This window comes from Bombina bombina, chromosome 6 (genome assembly GCF_027579735.1).
Source record: "Bombina bombina isolate aBomBom1 chromosome 6, aBomBom1.pri, whole genome shotgun sequence".
Lineage (NCBI taxonomy): Eukaryota > Metazoa > Chordata > Amphibia > Anura > Bombinatoridae > Bombina > Bombina bombina.
Window position 1 is genome coordinate 52,177,828 of NC_069504.1, and position 21,306 is coordinate 52,199,133.

The 21,306-nt window shown below is 40.5% G+C and overlaps 1 protein-coding gene across 3 annotated transcripts in view; it reads right to left on the reverse strand.

Annotated features, from left to right (window-relative positions):
* The window catches only part of MKLN1 (muskelin 1), a 512,658-nt gene that overhangs the window by 215,790 nt on the left and 275,562 nt on the right, over positions 1 to 21,306 (reverse strand). For 2 of the 3 annotated variants that reach the window (XM_053716396.1, XM_053716397.1), the window contains exons 6-8: positions 15,784 to 15,976; positions 14,543 to 14,620; positions 13,186 to 13,251 (exon numbers count right to left, since the gene is read on the reverse strand). In XM_053716396.1, the coding sequence (XP_053572371.1) occupies positions 13,186 to 13,251; positions 14,543 to 14,620; positions 15,784 to 15,976 (337 nt within the window). Of the gene's footprint in view, positions 1 to 13,185; positions 13,252 to 14,542; positions 14,621 to 15,783; positions 15,980 to 21,306 lie in introns of all 3 variants that reach the window. The other variant, XM_053716398.1, reaches the window with a different exon arrangement.

Consider the following 21,306-nt stretch of genomic DNA (forward strand, 5'->3'; position numbering starts at 1 on the left):
CAGTTCTTCCTGTGGATCCCTGGACGGCGACCCGTCCCCCATCTGTTGCTAATCTCCGCAAACACTTCAGGGTGAAGAGATCATTCCCCCGGATGAAAGTATTGTCTGCTGAGAAAATCCGCTTCCCAGTTGTCCACACCCGGGGTGTGGATCGCTGACAGTGAGCGGTTGTGGGTCTCCGCCCACTCCAGAATCCGAGATACTTCCCTCATGGCTAGGGAGCTTCTCGTCCCCCCCCCCCTGATGGTTGATGTAAGCCACAGAGGTAATGATGTCCAACTGGAATCTGATGAACTGGGACGAACCCAGGAGGGGCCAAGCCCTCAGAGCATTTAAGATCGCTCGAAGTTCCAGGATGTTGATCGGAAGTAGTAGCTCCTCCTGATTCCACCTGCCCTGTGCCTTCCTGGCACCCCAAACAGCTCCTCATCCTGAGAGGCTCGCGTCCGAAGTCACAATCTCCCAGGAAAGATGTCCCCTGGGACAGCTGATATGGACGAAGCCACCAAGAGAATCTTAGGAACTTGAAGTGATCCTTGTGTATTTGCACATGAAGGTAAGCATCCTTCAAGTATATTGTAGTCATGAACTGACCCTCTTGAACTAAGGGCAGAATAGACCTTAACGTCTCCACCTTGAACAATGGGACCGACAAACTTGTTTAAGCACTTCAGGTCTAGAATCAGGCAAAACGTGCCCCCCTTCTTTGGGACAACAAAAAGGTTTGAATAGTACCTTAGACCTCTTTCTGCTAGAGGTACTGGTACAATTACTCCTAGAGAGGAGAGATCCCTCACGCATTTTGGGAAGGCATCTCGTTTCTCTGGTTTTGACGATAGATTTGACCAGAGGAATCTTCCCCTGGGAGGGCGAGTTGAAACCTATCCTGTAACCCTGGGCAATAACCTCTGCCCCCTACGAGATCCAGAGACGGGTCGGGGGACACCCCTTCATGACAATTTTGTCTCGGCAGGCTTCTTGCTCTGCTTGGTTTTATTCCAAGACTGAGAAGGTTTCAAAGATTCCTTGGACTGCTCGGGCTTTGTGGCAGGCTGCTGTCATTGGGACTTGTCCGAACGAAAAGGGCCGAAAATTAGGCCCCTTAGGTTTAATCTTCTTATCCTGCGGTAGAAAGACACCCTTGCCCCCCCCCCCCCCCATGACCGTGGATATGATAGAGTCCAGGCCTGGACTGAAAAGAACCTTTCCCTTAAATGGAAGGGAAAGTAATCTAGATTAGGACGTCATGTCATCAGACCACGACTTCAACCACAGGGCCCTCCAGGCCAGAACAGAAAAACATAATTTATGCTTACCTGATAAATTCCTTTCTTCTGTAGTGTGATCAGTCCACGGGTCATCATTACTTCTGGGATATTACTCCTCCCCAACAGGAAGTGCAAGAGGATTCACCCAGCAGAGCTGCATATAGCTCCTCCCCTCTACGTCACTCCCAGTCATTCAACCAAGGACCAACGAGAAAGGAAAAGCCAAGGGTGAAGTGGTGACTGGAGTATAAATTAAAAAATATTTACCTGCCTTAAAAACAGGGCGGGCCGTGGACTGATCACACTACAGAAGAAAGGAATTTATCAGGTAAGCATAAATTATGTTTTCTTCTGTTAAGTGTGATCAGTCCACGGGTCATCATTACTTCTGGGATACCAATACCAAAGCAAAAGTACACGGATGACGGGAGGGATAGGCAGGCTCTTTATACAGAAGGAACCACTGCCTGAAGAACCTTTCTCCCAAAAATAGCCTCCGATGAAGCAAAAGTGTCAAATTTGTAAAATTTGGAAAAAGTATGAAGCGAAGACCAAGTTGCAGCCTTGCAAATCTGTTCAACAGAGGCCTCATTCTTGAAGGCCCAAGTGGAAGCCACAGCTCTAGTAGAATGAGCTGTAATTCTTTCAGGAGGCTGCTGTCCAGCAGTCTCATAAGCTAAACGAATTATGCTACGAAGCCAAAAAGAAAGAGAGGTAGCGGAAGCTTTTTGACCTCTCCTCTGCCCAGAGTAAATGACAAACAGAGAAGACGTTTGTCGAAATTCCTTAGTTGCCTGTAAGTAAAATTTTAGAGCACGGACTACATCCAGGTTGTGCAGTAGACGTTCCTTCTTTGAAGAAGGATTTGGGCATAAAGAAGGAACAACAATCTCTTGATTGATATTCCTGTTAGTAACTACCTTAGGTAAGAACCCAGGTTTAGTACGCAGGACTACCTTATCCGAATGAAAAATCAAATAAGGAGAATCACAATGTAAGGCTGATAATTCAGAGACTCTTCGAGCCGAGGAAATAGCCATTAAAAATAGAACTTTCCAAGATAACAACTTTATATCAATGGAATGAAGGGGTTCAAACGGAACGCCCTGTAAAACATTAAGAACAAGGTTTAAACTCCATGGTGGAGCAACAGTTTTAAACACAGGCTTAATTCTGGCCAAAGCCTGACAAAAAGCCTGGACGTCAGGAACTTCTGACAGACGTTTGTGTAACAGAATGGACAGAGCTGAGATCTGTCCCTTTAATGAACTAGCAGATAAACCCTTTTCTAAACCTTCTTGTAGAAAAGACAATATCCTAGGAATCCTAACCTTACTCCAAGAGTAACCTTTGGATTCACACCAATATAGGTATTTACGCCATATCTTATGGTAAATCTTTCTGGTAACAGGTTTCCTAGCCTGTATTAAGGTATCAATAACTGACTCAGAAAATCCACGTCTTGATAAAATCAAGCGTTCAATTTCCAAGCAGTCAGCTTCAGAGAAGTTAGATTTTGATGTTTGAAGGGACCCTGTATCAGAAGGTCCTGTTTGAGGTACAGACCAAGGTGGACAGGATGACATGTCCACCAGGTCTGCATACCAAGTCCTGCGTGGCCACGCAGGTGCTATTAGAATCACTGATGCTCTCTCTTGTTTGATTCTGGCAATCAATCGAGGAAGCAACGGGAAGGGTGGAAACACGTAAGCCATCCTGAAGTCCCAAGGTGCTGTCAGAGCATCTATCAGGACTGCTCCTGGATCCCTGGATCTGGACCCGTAACGAGGAAGCTTGGCGTTCTGTCGAGACGCCATGAGATCTATCTCTGGTTTGCCCCAACGTCGAAGTATTTGGGCAAAGACCTCCGGATGAAGTTCCCACTCCCCCGGATGAAAAGTCTGACGACTTAAGAAATCCGCCTCCCAGTTCTCCACTCCCGGGATGTGGATTGCTGACAGGTGGCAAGAGTGAGACTCTGCCCAGCAAATTATCTTTGATACTTCCATCATAGCTAGGGAGCTTCTTGTCCCTCCCTGATGGTTGATGTAAGCTACAGTCGTGATGTTGTCCGACTGAAACCTGATGAACCCCCGAGTTGTCAACTGGGGCCAAGCCAGGAGGGCATTGAGAACTGCTCTCAATTCCAGAATGTTTATTGGCAGGAGACTCTCCTCCTGACTCCATTGTCCCTGAGCCTTCAGAGAATTCCAGACGGCACCCCAACCTAGAAGGCTGGCGTCTGTTGTTACAATTGTCCAGTCTGGTCTGCTGAATGGCATCCCCCTGGACAGATGTGGCCGAGAAAGCCACCATAGAAGAGAATTTCTGGTCTCTTGATCCAGATTCAGAGAAGGGGATAAGTCTGAGTAATCCCCATTCCACTGACTTAGCATGCACAGTTGCAGTGGTCTGAGGTGTAAGCGTGCAAAGGGTACTATGTCCATTGCCGCTACCATTAAGCCGATTACCTCCATGCATTGAGCCACTGACGGGTGTTGAATGGAATGAAGGGTGCGGCAAGCACTTTGAAGTCTTGTTAGCCTGTCCTCTGTCAGGTAAATCTTCATTTCTACAGAATCTATAAGAGTCCCCAGGAAGGGAACTCTTGTGAGTGGAACGAGTGAACTTTTCTTTTCGTTCACCTTCCATCCATGTGACCTTAGAAATGCCAGCACTAACTCTGTATGAGACTTGGCAGTTTGAAAGCTTGAAGCTTGTATCAGAATGTCGTCTAGGTATGGAGCTACCGAGATTCCCCGCGGTCTTAGTACCGCCAGAAGAGCACCCAGAACCTTTGTGAAGATTCTTGGAGCTGTAGCCAATCCGAATGGAAGAGCCACAAACTGGTAATGCCTGTCTAGGAAGGCAAACCTTAGGTACCGATAATGATCTTTGTGAATCGGTATGTGAAGGTAAGCATCTTTTAAATCTACAGTGGTCATGTATTGACCCTCTTGGATCATAGGTAAAATTGTCCGAATAGTCTCCATCTTGAACGATGGAACTCTTAGGAATTTGTTTAGGATCTTTAAGTCCAGGATTGGTCTGAAAGTTCCCTCTTTTTTGGGAACCACAAACAGATTTGAGTAAAACCCCTGTCCCTGTTCCGATCGTGGAACTGGATGGATTACTCCCATTAACAAGAGCTCTTGTACGCAGCGTAGAAACGCCTCTTTCTTTGTCTGGATTGTTGACAATCTTGACAGATGAAATCTCTCTCTTGGAGGAGAGTATTTGAAGTCCAGAAGGTATCCCTGAGATATTATCTCTAGCGCCCAGGGATCCTGAACATCTCTTGCCCAAGCCTGGGCGAAGAGAGAAAGTCTGCCCCCCACTAGATCCGATCCCGGATCGGGGGCCCTCAATTCATGCTGTTTTAGGGGCAGCAGCAGGTTTCCTAGTCTGCTTGCCCTTGTTCCAGGACTGGTTAGGTTTCCAGCCTTGTCTGTAGCGAGCAACAGCTCCTTCCTGTTTTGGTGCAGAGGAAGTTGATGCTGCTCCTGCTTTGAAATTACGAAAGGAACGAAAATTAGACTGTCTAGTCTTGGCTTTGGCCTTGTCCTGAGGCAGGGCATGGCCTTTACCTCCTGTAATGTCAGCGATAATCTCTTTCAACCCGGGCCCGAATAAGGTCTGCCCTTTGAAAGGTATATTAAGCAATTTAGACTTAGAAGTAACATCAGCTGACCAGGATTTTAGCCACAGCGCCCTGCGTGCCTGAATGGCGAATCCAGAATTCTTCGCCGTAAGTTTAGTAAGATGTACCACGGCCTCCGAAATGAATGAATTAGCTAGTTTAAGGACTCTAAGCCTGTCCGTAATGTCGTCCAGAGTAGCTGAACCAATGTTCTCTTCCAGAGACTCAATCCAGAATGCCGCTGCAGCCGTGATCGGTGCAATGCATGCAAGGGGTTGCAATATAAAACCTTGTTGAACAAACATTTTCTTAAGGTAACCCTCTAACTTTTTATCCATTGGATCTGAAAAAGCACAGCTATCCTCCACCGGGATAGTGGTACGCTTAGCTAAGGTAGAAACTGCTCCCTCCACCTTAGGGACCGTTTGCCATAAGTCCCTTGTGGTGGCGTCTATTGGAAACATTTTTCTAAATATCGGAGGGGGTGAGAACGGCACACCGGGTCTATCCCACTCCTTAGTAACAATTTCAGTAAGTCTCTTAGGTATAGGAAAAACCTCAGTACTCGTCGGTACCGCAAAATATTTATCCAACCTACACATTTTCTCTGGTATTGCAACTGTGTTACAATCATTCAGAGCCGCTAACACCTCCCCTAGTAATACACGGAGGTTTTCCAGTTTAAATTTAAAATTTGAAATATCTGAATCCAGTCTGTTTGGATCAGAACCGTCACCCACAGAATGAAGTTCTCCGTCCTCATGTTCTGCCACCTGTGACGCAGTGTCTGACATGGCCCTAATATTATCAGCGCACTCTGTTCTCACCCCAGAGTGATCACGCTTACCTCTTAGTTCTGGTAATTTAGCCAAAACCTCAGTCATAACAGTAGCCATATCCTGTAATGTGATTTGTAATGGCCGCCCAGATGTACTCGGCGCTACAATATCACGCACCTCCCTCTGAGCGGGAGATGTAGGTACTGACACGTGAGGCGAGTTAGTCGGCATAACTCTCCCCTCGTTGTTTGGTGAAATTTGTTCAATTTGTACAGATTGACTTTTATTTAAAGTAGCATCAATACAGTTAGTACATAAATTTCTATTGGGCTCCACTTTGGCATTGCAACAAATGACACAGGTATCATCCTCTGAATCAGACATGTTTAACACACTAGCAAATAAACTTGCAACTTGGAAATACAATTCAATTAGAATAATATTAAAATGTACTGTGCCTTTAAGAAGCACAGAAGATCTATGACAGTTGAAAATTAATAAATTGAAACAGTTATAGCCTCAATCCTTGTAAACAACACAACTTTAGCAAAGGTTTAATCCCATTAGCAAAGATAACAAATTCTGAAAGCAGGAAACAAATTACAGAATAAACGTTTTTTATCTCAGTCAAACTATAATTCTCACAGCTCTGCTGAGAGAAATTACCTCCCTCAAAATAAGTTTTGAAGACCCCTGAGCTCTGTAGAGATGAACCGGATCATGCAGGGAATACAATGAGTTGCTGACTGAAATATTTGATGCATAGAAAAAGCGCCAAAAAACGGCCCCTCCCCCTCACACACAGCAGTGAGGGAGAACAGAAACTGTCAGAAAAACAGATTAAGCAACTGCCAAGTGGAAAAATAGTGCCCAAACATTTATTCACACAGTACCTCAGCAAATGAAAACGATTTTACATTCCAGCAAAAACGTTAAACATAATCTCTAGTTATTAAACAGCTTTATGTATTTCTTACAGTGTAATTCTAGTGAAGTACCATTCCCCAGAATACTGAAGTGTAAAGTATACATACATGACATTATATCGGTATGGCAGAATTTTCTCATCAATTCCATTGTCAGAAAATAAAAACTGCTACATACCTCTATGCAGATTCATCTGCCCGCTGTCCCCTGATCTGAAGTTTACCTCACTCCTCAGATGGCCGAGAACAGCAATATGATCTTAACTACTCCGGCTAAAATCATAGCAAAACTCTGGTAGATTCTTCTTCAAACTCTGCCAGAGAGGTAATAATACACTCCGGTGCTATTTTAAAATAACAAACTTTTGATTGAAGATATAAAACTAAGTATAATCACCATAGTCCTCTCACACATCCTATCTAGTCGTTGGGTGCAAGAGAATGACTGGGAGTGACGTAGAGGGGAGGAGCTATATGCAGCTCTGCTGGGTGAATCCTCTTGCACTTCCTGTTGGGGAGGAGTAATATCCCAGAAGTAATGATGACCCATGGACTGATCACACTTAACAGAAGAAAGCCTGATGTCTTGGCATTCAAGCGAATAATCTGCATATTTGCATCACAGATAAACAAATTAGCTACCCTCAGGGCCTTAATTCTTTCCTGTATCTCATCGAGGGGAGTCTCCCCACCTAGATCATCTCTGACAGAGAGTCACACCAATAGGTAGCGGCTCCCGCCTTTGTAGGCTGAAATACGAACCCCGTGTGCTGAAACATCTTTCTTAACAGGTCTCTAATTTCCTATTTATGGGTTCCTTAAATGACAAACTATCCTCGAATGGGATAGTGGTTCGCTTAGCGAGCGTGGAGATAGCTCCATTCTGTGACAAAAGGCAAAGAATGACTGGGGTATGAGGTTAGTGGGGGAGGTATTTGAGACTTTGGCTGGGGTGTCTGCCTCCTCCTGGTGACCAGGTTCTGTATTTCCACAAGTAATGAATGAAGCCGTGGATTCTTCTCGTATTAAGATGCCAATCAACATATCACATTTGATTAATCCCCACTGTTCAATAACCTCCCTCAGGGTGCATTAACCAAATATTCTATTAAGATAAAATGAGCCACACTGTGTAAAAATGTAAAAATTGAAATGATCTAACCAGAATCCATGCTGTGGAACAGAAACCCAGCCTCTCAAGCGTTGTAGCATCGCTCCTGACATGGACTTAAATGAAGAAAAAGCAGACAGTGAAACTTGTCAACACTGGTTGTTTAAGGAGCTGTTAGCAGGCACTCTGGATGGGTTCCTGGGAAGACTCTCCCTGCATCTCCAGACTAACTTTCGTCAATGCTCTCACAGAGGCTGACAAGACTACTGAAAACACCAGTCCCATTTCAAAGGGCATATACCCCTCCTGAGGAACTCCGAAATTTTCTGACACTTCTCTGCCATCCTCCTGTGACAAAAGGTGAAGAATGACTGGGAAGTGGGAGAGGTATTTGAGCCTTTGGCTGGGGTGTCTTTGCCTCCTCCTGGTGGCCAGGTTCAGTATTTCCCAACAGTAAGGAATGAAGCCGTGGACTCTCCTTATAGTAAGAAGGAAAATACTACAGAACCTGTTTGTTATTAAACACTCACTTGAACCATCAAAATGAAAACTTGCTTTCCCAGCGTTTAAAAAGGGACGGGTCTTTAAATATATTATTATGCAGGAATACATGACGTTAAGCACCTATAATCTTGGTATTTTAATCAATAGACAAATGTATCCATGTGAATATCTTAATTACTTCTGTTTAATAAGAATAGAATTGTACAGTGGAGGGTCTACTACAACCTAATTTCTGGGGTCTTATGCACACGTAGAGTGTGGTGGTGTAAAAGTCTCTAGTATTTTCCTGGTACCCCACCAGGCTTTCTGAATCAAACTGTTTGGGGGGGGGGGCAGATTTACCAACTAGATTTACTAACTAGATTGTGAAAATAGATATTTGTGCTTTTAATGGCACACTTTAGCAGGGTTTAACTACCTAAAGGAAAACTAGAATTAAAGGGACAGTCTAGTCCTAAACAAACTTTCATTATTTAGATAGGGCATGCAATTTTAAACAATTTTCCAATTTACTTCTATCACCAATGTTGCTTTGTTCTCTTGGTATTCTTAGTTGAAAGCTAAACCTAGGAGGTTCATATGTAATTTCTAAGCCCTTGAAGGAAGCCTCTTATTTCAGAGCATTTTGACAGTTTTTCACCACTAGAGGGTGTTAGTTCATGTCTCTAATATAGAGAACACTGTGCTCATGCGCGTGGAGTTCCTGTGAGCCAGCACTGATTGGCTAAAATGCAAGTCTGTCAAAAGAACTGAAATAAGGGGCAGTTTGCAGAGGCTTAGATACAAGGTAATCACAGAGGTAAAAAGTGTATTAATATAACTGTGTTGGTTATGCAAAACTAGGGAAAGGTGCCCCTTGCTTTTCTCTTTTTATACATCCTACCTTGGAAAACTTATAGCCTCCTTTGGATTCCAGTACCACCTATATGCTGATGATACCCAAATCTATCTTTCCTCTCCTGATATCTCTCCCTCTTTACTCAACCAGATTTCTGACTGCCTCTCTGCAATTTTCTCTTGGATGTCTTCACACTACCTCCAACTCAATCTGTCCAAAACTGAGCTGCTTCTTATCCCCCTCTCTTCGAGACATCCAACACCTGACATTAATCTGATGGTTGGAGACTCTATTCTCAAAACCTCACCCCAGGTCCACTGCCTTGGGGTCACACTAGACTCAGAACTCACATTCAACCCACATATACAAGCGCTTACCAAATCCTGCCGTTCACACCAATGCAACATTTCAAGAATTCGTCCCTTCCTTACTCAAAAAACTACAAAAATACTTATTCATTCCCTCATTTTGACACGCATTGATTATTGCAATCTACTCCTAAATGGCCTTCCAAAACATCGCCTCTCCTCCCTCCAATCTATTATGAATGCTTCTGCTAGACTCATTCACCTAAGTCGACGATCTACATCAGCTGCTCCGCTCTGCCAGTCTCTACACTGGCTCCCCATGCACTCCAGAATACAATTTAAAGTATTAGCCCTAACCTACAAAGCACTCAACAGTCTAACTCCCAACTATATTTCCTCTCTCATCGTGAAATATTCCCCATCCCGTCCTCTTCGATCAACCTCTGACCTACGTCTCTACACTCCTGTTATCTCTACGTCCCACTACCGCCAGCAAGACTTTGCACGTGCTGCTCCTGTCCTCTGGAACGCTCTACCCCACTCCATTAGACTGTCTCCAACCTTGTATAGATTCAGACGATCCTTGAAAACCCACCTATTCAGAGAGGCGTACCATCTCTCCTCCATCCCGCATCCGAACCAAACTAATACAAGTACATGAACTGCCTGACTCACTGCTGCAAATACAACCGATGTAACAAGCTACCCCAACCTTATGTCTCTGCACCCTAAACCTATAGACTGTGAGCTCTCCGGAGCAGGGCCCTCTTCCTCCTGTACTAGATTTGTTTTGTTTGTTATGTTTTGTATTTTATCACAAATCTTTGTCATTGTATACCCCTATCACTGTACCCAGCACTACGAAATTTGGCGGCGCTATACAAATAAAATAAAATAATGATAATAAAGGGATTATCTATCTTTTAAAACAATATTCTGGTGTAGACTGTCCCTTTAAATACAAAACAAAAACTTTCTTATCTCTACTCATATGCTTAGATAGTACTCACCAGTGAGAGAAACTACCTCCTAAGGGAGTAGATACAAATTACCACTCTCCTTTTACCCCCTTAAAGGTTGTTCACTTTCTAACCCCCCTCAAGAAGAAGTTGATAACAAGGGAAGATTTCCTGGTGACTTATCCAAGGATACGATACAAGATATAGACATTTTTGTATATTGGATTTAATTTCTAATTTTGCTGGCTTTACCCAGATAATACAAATGGGATCTGCATGACAATGAGAGAGGGGGATAAATAAAATGACAAAACATGGGGCAATATAGTATTTAACTATGTAGATATATCCAATGTAATGTGAATGTCATGTATTTACAGTCTACTAGACTGATGCCTAACAGCTCAGAGGGTGACATCTACTTCCAATGCCCAAGTAGTAGAGACAGCCCTTGCGGAATCAGCCTTGGGCCTCTCTAGAACCAGAACTCTCATTAGCTGATATGCTTTAACAATGCATTGTACTATCCATTTTTAAAGTGCTATCTTTTACATTTGGTACACATTCTAAGAGGGGGTTCCACCATGGCTTTTAAACATAATAAACAAGGAGTTTCTTCTATGTCAGACATGTTTATACAGAATAGCAATGAGACTAGCAAGCTTGGAAAACACTTTAAATCAAGTTAACAAGCAAATATAAAAAACGGTACTGTGCCTTTAAGAGAAACAAATTTTGTCAGAATTTGAAAAACAGTGAAAAAATGCAGTAAATCAAACGAAATTTTTACAGTGTGTATAATAGGCTAACAGAGCATTGCACCCACTTGCAAATGGATGATTAACCCCTTAGTTCAAAAAACGGATCAAAAAAACGAAATAGACGTTTTTTAACAGTCACAACCAACTGCCACAGCAAGCTGTGGCCCTACCTTCCCCAATAAACGACTTTGGAAAGCCTTTGGGCCCTTTAGAGATGTCCTATAGCATTCAGAGGGCCTTTGAGGGAAGCTGGATGTCACAGTTTGTAATATTAACTGCACCAACTGTAACTTTTATACTACAACAGTGAAAATTGTTTCTAGTCAAAATTTAAGCCAGCCATGTGGAAAAAAAAAACTAGGCCCCAATAAAGTTTTATCACCAAAGCATATATAAAAAAGATTAAACATGCCAGCAAACGTTTTATATTGTAAATATCATAAGGGTATTACCCCTGGGAGTAAGCATGATACCAGTCGTTATTAAATCACTGTATTCAGGCTTAACTTACATTAATCCGGTATCAGCAGTATTTTCTAGTGTTTTCCATCTCTAGAAAAAATTATAACTGCACATACCTGATAGCAGAATAAACTGCACGCCATTCTCTCGCTGAAGTTACCTCATCTGTGTAATCCCTCAGACATATGTGTGAATAGCAATGGATCTTAGTTACAACCTGCTAAGATCATAGAAACATCAGGCAGATTCTTCTTCTATTTACTGCCTGAGATAAAATAGCACACCTCCGGTACTATTTAAAAATAACAAACTTTTGATTGAAGAAAATAAACTAGCTATATTTAACCACTCTCTCCTACAACGTCCTAGCTTGTTGAGAGTTGCAAGAGAATGACTGGGTATGACAGTTAGGGGAGGAGCTATATTACAGCTCTGCTGTGGGTGTCCTCTTGCAACTTCCTGTTGGGAATGAGAATATCCCACAAGTAATGGATGATCCGTGGACTGGATACACCTTACAAGAGAAAAAGACCATTGTGTAAGCATCCAAAAAAATATCCAGTCTACATAATGGCCTACCTTTTGTTGTCTTATTACCTGGACAGTAAGGAGGTGGGATTATATCTTTTGATCTTAAAATAATATTTAAAATATTGCTGTCCTGTACAAACGCTAGGATTGACTGTGAAAATCTTTAGGGAATCCTGAAATGTAGAATACTAATTTTTGGGGTATTTCTAGAAACATCCATTCATCTGTGTCTAGTGGAAATCAAAGTTCAGCAACCTCTCCCTCTTCCCAGAGCCATGTTATACTACAAGCAAATCCATAACTTAAAGTGAAAGTAAATCCTAGCGTTTTACAAATGCTAGGATTGACTTTTGAAACAAATAAAAGGGACTTTCATTTATGAAGTATAAGCTCCTATATCGCAGTTCTTAGCTGCTACAGCAGCCAAAATTTTTTTTTTGCTAAGAGATTATGTTTTCACCTCTTAGCCAATAGCCGTGCGGTAAATCCAGCTCCCATTGGCGCCAAGCCGGATTTACCGCACGGCTATTAGCTAAGAGGTGAAAACGTCACCTTTTAGCAAAAAAATTTTTTAGCCGTGGGCTGCTGTAGCAGCTAAAAATGGCGATCGGTTAAAACAAATAAAGGAGCTTCATGAATGAAAGTCCCCTTTATTTGTTTCAAAAGTCAATCCAAGCATTTGTAAAACGCTAGGATTTACTTTCACTTTAAGTATCGACTGGGTGTGCACTAAGATTCAGGCTGAATTTAGATGTCCATTGCCTTGGTGCCCACTACCATCACGTACAAAGGGAATATTATTATTATTGGTTATTTGTAGAGCGCTAATAAATGAGAAAGATGTTAGTCCTGTCCTTCCTGTGATGGAAAAACTAAGAATGGAGGGAGCCACGTTTAAGGTGGTAACAGACGAGTGGTATTTTTTTTGTCCCTTCCCTCTGAGGGGGGTGGATCTCCCACTGTAGAGAATTAGCTAAGGTGAGCCAAGATATGTTTGTTATGAAAACAAATGAAGATTCCAATAATAACTTAAGTGAATGACCAAATGATTATTAATGTTATTAGTTAACTGCAGAAACTAAGAAATGTAAATTATACCAGATTGAACATCAATGACCATCTGATGTCCTCCTCTCATTCCTGGTCGGCTGTCTTCTCCATCTCCTGCAACGGGAAAGTGTGTCATGAGTGCATTTCTAAGATAGGATTCATTATCTCATTGTCTTAAAGTAACAATAAACACATTAAAAATTTAAATGGTGAGTTATGCTTAGTAAAACTCTGCAGTACTCATTTTCATTTATTTTGCCTACCTTTTATGTAATGTAGCTCTGAAAATTGAGGCCTAATTTCCAGCTGAAAAAGCAACCAATATCTGATGACTCATCAAGGCTAACCCTGCTACATACTACCTAATTGAAATAAGGAATAACTGCAAAATGTACTGTATAACCTTGTAAGCTCCAGCCAAGATCAGCTACTCCAAATGAGGCAAATGGTAGGTAGAGTTTAGCTTTTGACAAACAACTGCCGTAAACAAGAATTTTTTTAAAAAAATGTTTAGGCTGTTATTGAACAGCAACACAACACGAATGTCTTGTATTGACAAGGTATTTAATGTCCCTATAAAATGAAATAAAGCACACTAATTACAAGATATTTGTGTAGTGTTGAAGAAGTCAACATACAGGCCGGGTGTGAAAATGTTCCAAACAAACACTAGGTTTTCTGACATTTGTACAAACTTCACTAACACATATATTGACTTGTTAACAGCAGTGTTTCTCTACTATGGTCCTCACTAACAGGCCAGGTTTTTATGATATCTGAACCAGAGCACAGCTGATTATTTCAGATATCATGAAAATCTGGCCTTTTAGGGGTACTTGGTCAGTGTTTGCAGGAGTAGACAATGTTTGCCACTGTCATTTTATTGGTAAAATGCATTGTGCAGTAAGCTTATCTAATCCCCCTTGCTTAGGCAAATTGGGGACACAGAGTTAGGCTTGTGAAGTCTGCAGTGTGCCTTGCAATGCTCAAAACTGTAAAACCCACCATTTTTAGAATTAAATTAGGGGAAAATGGTGTATAGAGAGTACATTGACACATTTTTATTCTATGTACAATTTCATGTCCCTTTGACCAGAATGACTATATTATAAGAAAAGCAGCGGTGAGAAGTAAAGAATTGCATGGTCATTACAGGCTGCTGGATCCCAAACACAGACAACTAAACATTTAAAGTACGATTCTGAATACAATGATTAAGCTATAATAATGTGTAGATAGTTTTAGATGGCCAGCAGTGTATTGTGATAAATGTGAGCTCTGTATTTAAAGAGAAGCCACCTCTCTATGACATACTACAGTAAAGAGCCGAGACTGAAAGGAAATGATGCTCTTACAGTCTAATCCCTACCACCACTAGCAACTTTAATGAATCCAATAAACATACCTTTGGTGGTTTTTGGAATAATCTGATTCCACTGAGGTTTGTATTCCTGCTGGCTGATGTACTGACTGAAGAGGCCATCTACAAGAGAATAACACATTAAGGTCTGAATAGTATTTACGATACTCTGCGCACAAAACAATAAGAGAAGCGCAAAGCAGTTCACAATTTATCTAGTATTCCAAGTGCATCTGTAAACCAAAGGAACAAAACTATATAACTGTAGTAGTATATTTTTTAGAGCAATAGTTTGCGTAGTTTTTGGTGTCGCATAAGCAAAATATCAGTACAGGACTCGTTATTTTACACTGTTATGTTCCCCCATTTAGCAGGTTTACCTTCCTAAAACAGTAACCTCTAGGACTTTATACCATTATTCAATTAAAACTAAAATCAGAAGATAATTAGTCAGTATAACATTTAAAATGTATGCATGTTCCTATCTATGTCCAAATGTATTCAGTTAAACAAAAAAACGTAATAGGTAAGGGTACATTGTCTCCTTCCAGCTGGTCAGTCTAGTTAAAATTAAACTTTCATGATTGAGATAGGGCATGCAGTTTTAAACAAATTTCCAATTTACTTTTATCATCAAATCAGTTTTGTTCTCTTGGTAATCTTTTCTGAAAGCTAAACCTAGGTAGGCTCAAACTGATTTCTAAACGGTTAAAGGCCTCCTCTTATCAGTGCATTTTGACAGTTTTTCACAGCTAGACAGTGCTGGTTCGTGTGCGTAGATAATATTATCCTCGCCAACGTGGAGTTATTAATGAGTCAGCACTGATGGGCTAAAATGCAAGTCTGTCAAAAGAACTGAAATAATGGGGCAGTCTGCAGAGGCTTAGATACAAGGTAAAAAGTATATTCATTGCATCTGCAAAACTGGGGAATAGGTAATAAAGGGATTATCTAACTTTTTAAACAACAACAATTTTGGAGTAGACTGTCCCTTTAAATCCCAAAAGAAGGTGGATCTTTGATTCTAGATTTATTATTTATTATCTACATTTACCGGAACTTTTAAAATACTGACCACATTGGTAAAATACTGGGTGGGCTGAAACCCTAGGTACCAGGATAGAAAATCATATCATACACTGACATCGTGCTCACAGGCTTGGATGACGAGTGTTATCTTGCGTGCCAGAGTAAAGGGATTATACAGAATATCTGAGCCTTAATCCTGTATCATTTTATACAGAATAGAATTCATAAACTGATTTTACAGATCTTGGTGCACCTACCGTTTACAGCTTTTTCTATTAATTCTTCACTGCCATCAAAGTCTCCTTTCAGCACCAGTTTGTCGTGCAAATCTGTTAACATTGGATGCTCCAAGGCAATTTTGGTTTTCTTCTGCAGTGACTCAAAAGCTTCTGTGTAGTTGTGCTGACGAAAGTGCTTCAGGCAGAGACGAATGGCTTCCTGTTCACGGTACTACTGGAACACAAGGGAAAAGATGAGTACATTTACTATATGATAGACTACCACATCATACTAAGGAAACACTGCCTTGAGAAGAGATACAGCAGAGATTTTCTTCAAGGACAAAATATATAACTTTAGCATTTGCCTACAGTAAAAAGAAAAACTACCAACGTGTACCAGCTACCTGATGAGGACTGTTTTTAAGCAGAATTAAAACTGGAAGCAACGTTGGTCAATTTTCTACCTAAAATGGTTTATGTGATATGTATGATGCATTTTGGAGGCACGTATTACCATGTGCTAAAAAAGGACAAATGTAAGACGCATTGCTAGGGTAAAAAAATGTTATAACAGGTGACCGGCTTTTGGGAGACTGCAGATAAAAAATAGCTTATTAAAGTTGTAGTCACCTCAAAACAGTAAGCATACTTACTAAACAAGCAATGTCTCAGCATTTCTCAGCATTTCCAACCTAAACACAACTGCCGCACCATTAAAATAAATTCACCCTTCATGTAATGTAGCAAATTAAACAGTTTGGCAAACTGTAAACAGCAAGCTACTTGATTTAATGCACTTAGTTAAGTAGATCTAAATGTTTTAATCTTTATAACAATTAAAAAGAGCAGGGCACAGTTTAGAAAAATGAAAATATAACATGCTTTCCTGATAAATTATTTCATTTTATGGTGGCGAGATTCCACAATCTGTTACTCATGGGAATTAGGATCATGACCACTAGGAGGAGGCAAAGATCCCAAAACTTAGAGCCCTTAAAAACCCCTCCTACCTTACTGGAAACTAGTCTGACTTATACCCAAGCCAGAAAGGAAGATAATAGGAAAAAGAAAATAAGTATATGTGTAAAAGCTCACAATAGTGCAGCAACATCCATACAACTTGGTGGCGCAAATTCAGAGCATACTCACAAGATAATAGTGAAAAATAAGCCTTTATTTAAAGTCATGAGCAGGACGTCATCAAGTGCAGCTTCAGAAGTTTGATACAAAGCTCAACGCGTTACCCCTGGGAACTAATACCTAAGCTGTGGAGTCCATGAGTTATCTGGGCAGGATCAGACATAATATCTCAAATACATTGGATCATTATATACGCACACATGTATATACATACACATACATACATATGGATAAATAGTTAGATACATACAAAAATAGAAAAAGTTGCATGGAGGACTTTCCTACCAAAAGCTGCTTAAGAAGCAAAAACATCAACATGAAAGAATTCAGAAGTTATGTAAGGAAGACCAAGTCGCTGTCTTGCAAAGTTAACAGAAGCCTCATTCTTAAATACCCATAAAGTAGCAGATAATTTGGCAGAATGGGTAGTAGTCTGTTTAGGAGGAGACTGACCCACCTCCAACTAAGTTTTATGAATTAAAAGCTTCAAAACAAGAGGCTAATAAAACGACAGTAACCTTCTAACCCTCCTGGAACCAGAAAAATAAACAAAGAAGCTAGAAGATTCTCTAAACTCCTTAGCAGCTTGTAAACAGAACATCAAACCTCTAACCACATCCAAATTATGGAGAAGCCTCTCCTTAGAATTATTTCGATTAGGACAATACGAGGGAGCAACAATCTCATAATTGACTTTTTTCCTAATGTGGTTTCTTCTGATAACTTCAAATAGTTCTCAAAACTGCCTTAACCTGATGAAAAATAGGTTGAGGCTCACAACAAAGAGCAGACAGAAACTCTTCTAGCAGAATGGCCAAAATAAAGACCTTCGAGGCCAAAAGCTTAATATCCAAATCATACATAGATTTAAAAGGAGGAACTTGCAATATTCTTAAAACCAAATTAAGATTCCATAGAGGAGAAATTGGTTTAATCAAAGGCTTAATATGGATAAAATTATGAATATATGGAAAAAAATTTGTAAAACAAGGCAGAATGAGCAGAGATCTGACCCTTTAAGGATCTAGGGGAAAAACTCTTACCAAAAACCATCATGAAGAAATTGAAGAATTCTAGGAATTCTAAATAAGTGTCTACAAAACACACCAAGAAATAAAAGTCTTCCAAACCTTGTGATAAATCTTCAGTCACAGGTTTACAGGGCTGAACCACAGTTTCAATGACAGAATAAGAAAAACCTGTCTTAAAACTAAGTGTTCAATCTCCATGCCATCAAATTTGGAGATGCTAAATCCTGATGAAAAAAACAGACCTTGCGAAAGGTTGTGACGCAGAAGAAAATGCCACAAAGGACAACTAGACATCTGCACCAGATCTGAAAACAAAGTCTTGCGAGGCCAAGCTGGAGCAATCAGGATTACTGATGATGACCCCTTTGCTTCATCGTGGCTATTACCTTTGGTAACACACCAAGAGGTGGAAAAATCTAGGACAGACACATTTACTAGAGTATCAACAAACTCCACCATAAGATCCCTGGACCTAGCAAAGTATCTGAGGAGCTTTATTGTTCAAAAAGAAAAACCATGAGATATATTTCCCGAAGACACCACAGGTCTACAATCTGACTGAAGACTTCCAAATAAAGAGACCATTCCCCTGGGTGAAGGGATTGACGGCTGAGAAAATCTGCTTCCCAATTGCTCACCCCTAAAACATTTACTGCTAAAATTATAGGAATTGTTTTCTGTCCAAGGCAGAATGCTGTAAACCTCCATCACAAAGGAACTGGGAGTTCCCCCTTGATGATCAATGTAAGCCACTGTTGTGATATTGTCTGACCGGAAACGCAGATAAGTCTTTTCAGGAGAGGCCAAATCTTAAGGGCCCCGAAAATTGCACTTATGAGCAACTTCGCCTCCCAAAGTAACCAAACTCCCTGTGCTGCAAACCAACCCTCAGACTGCAACCCAACCCAAGAGACTTGCATCTGTCGCGATCGAGGTCCAATTTGGATGGACAACATATACCCCCCAGAACAATGGATCAATGACTGATTTACTAGGAAAGGGATTGTTTTGCTTTGGCAACCAAAATAATTATTTGAGCCAACTGAGTGCAATCCCTGCACCAGTGATGAAGCATACACATCTTAAAGGGTCAGTACACTGTAAAATGGTTTTTCCATTAATGTATTTTAAATGACTAGTTATCCCAACTGCAGAGTATAAAATATTTGAGAAATTGCATTTTTATGCTTATTTGTGTATATGAAGTAGCTGATTTTGTGCTTTGAAACCACAGCCTATTACAATGGGTTGAACTTAAAGGTGATAGATCAGATATCAGATCTTTATGTTAGATATTTGTGTACACATACTTGCTTCCTTATCTTTTATTTGGCTGGAACACCAAAGCTCAATACATAGAGAGAACAATGAACAATTATTTTATTTCTCAACTATCCTGCATCCCACAGAGTGTAACTTATTCTGCTAGCTGTGTTTACTTAGGCTATTCAATAGCCTATACTCCAGTATCAAAACTTTCAGTATAGGTGGTTATACCACAGGCTAAATCAGCTATTTCAAATGCTGAAATAGGAGTAAGGAGCTACTTGTAAACAATTTAATACACTCTAGCAGGTAAAAAGAATCATTGTGAATAATTTAAAGGGGAGAAAAATTTTGGGTGAACTGTCCCTTTAAGAGGTCTCATTTAAAACTGAGCAAAAGGAACAGCATCTGTGGCTGCTATCATCAGACCTAAAACTTTTGTTTTGTCGAGTAAAGTCTCATGGAGACCGAGTTGATTATTACCCCAGGAAAAGTAATCCCGGACTGAGGAAACCAAACTTTTTGGAAAATTTACTTTCCAACCGTGCTCTTGAAGAAACAACCAAAGTCTGTTGGTAAGATATACTGCTAAATGAAAAGATAGAGAACGTACCAAGATACCATCCAGGTAAGGAATTACCGTAACACCATGAGCTCTTGTCACCGATAAGAGACCCAAGAACCTTCGTAAAATTCTAGAAGCAGTAACCTGACCAAACGGTAGAGCAACAAACTGAAAATGCTTGACCAGGAAAGCAAACCTCAGAAATTGACGATGAGCCCTGTGAAAAGGAATATGAAGATAAGCATTCATCAGATCGATAGAGGACATGAACTGTCCAGAATCCAGAACAAGTCTAAGTTCCTTCTTTATTGAAAACCGAGGTTGTAATAGAATTCCAGATCTAAAATCGGATGAAAAAACATAATTTATGTAAGAACTTACCTGATAAATTCATTTCTTTCATATTAACAAGAGTCCATGAGCTAGTGACGTATGGGATATACATTCCTACCAGGAGGGGCAAAGTTTCCCAAACCTTAAAATGCCTATAAATACACCCCTCACCACACCCACAAATCAGTTTAACGAATAGCCAAGAAGTGGGGTGATAAGAAAAAAAGTGTGAAGCATATAAAATAAGGAATTGGAATAATTGTGCTTTATACAAAAAAATCATAACCACCACAAAAAAGGGTGGGCCTCATGGACTCTTGTTAATATGAAAGAAATGAATTTATCAGGTAAGTTCTTACATAAATTATGTTTTCTTTCATGTAATTAACAAGAGTCCATGAGCTAGTGACGTATGGGATAATGACTACCCAAGATGTGGATCTTTCCACACAAGAGTCACTAGAGAGGGAGGGATAAAATAAAGACAGCCAATTCCTGCTGAAAATAATCCACACCCAAAATAAAGTTTAACAGAAAACATAAGCAGAAGATTCAAACTGAAACCGCTGCCTGAAGAACTTTTCTACCAAAAACTGCTTCAGAAGAAGAAAATACATCAAAATGGTAGAATTTAGTAAAAGTATGCAAAGAGGACCAAGTTGCTGCTTTGCAGATCTGGTCAACCGAAGCTTCATTCCTAAACGCCCAGGAAGTAGATACTGACCTAGTAGAATGAGCTGTAATTCTCTGAGGCGGAATTTTACCCGACTCAACATAGGCAAGATGAATTAAAGATTTCAACCAAGATGCCAAAGAAATGGCAGAAGCTTTCTGGCCTTTCCTAGAACCGGAAAAGATAACAAATAGACTAGAAGTCTTACGGAAAGATTTCGTAGCTTCAACATAATATTTCAAAGCTCTAACAACATCCAAAGAATGCAATGATTTCTCCTTAGAATTCTTAGGATTAGGACATAATGAAGGAACCACAATTTCTCTACTAATGTTATTGGAATTCACAACTTTAGGTAAAAATTCAAACGAAGTTCGCAACACCGCCTTATCCTGATGAAAAATCAGAAAAGGAGACTCACATGAAAGAGCAGATAATTCAGAAACTCTTCTAGCAGAAGAGATGGCCAAAAGGAACAAAACTTTCCAAGAAAGTAATTTAATGTCCAATGAATGCATAGGTTCAAACGGAGGAGCTTGAAGAGCTCCCAG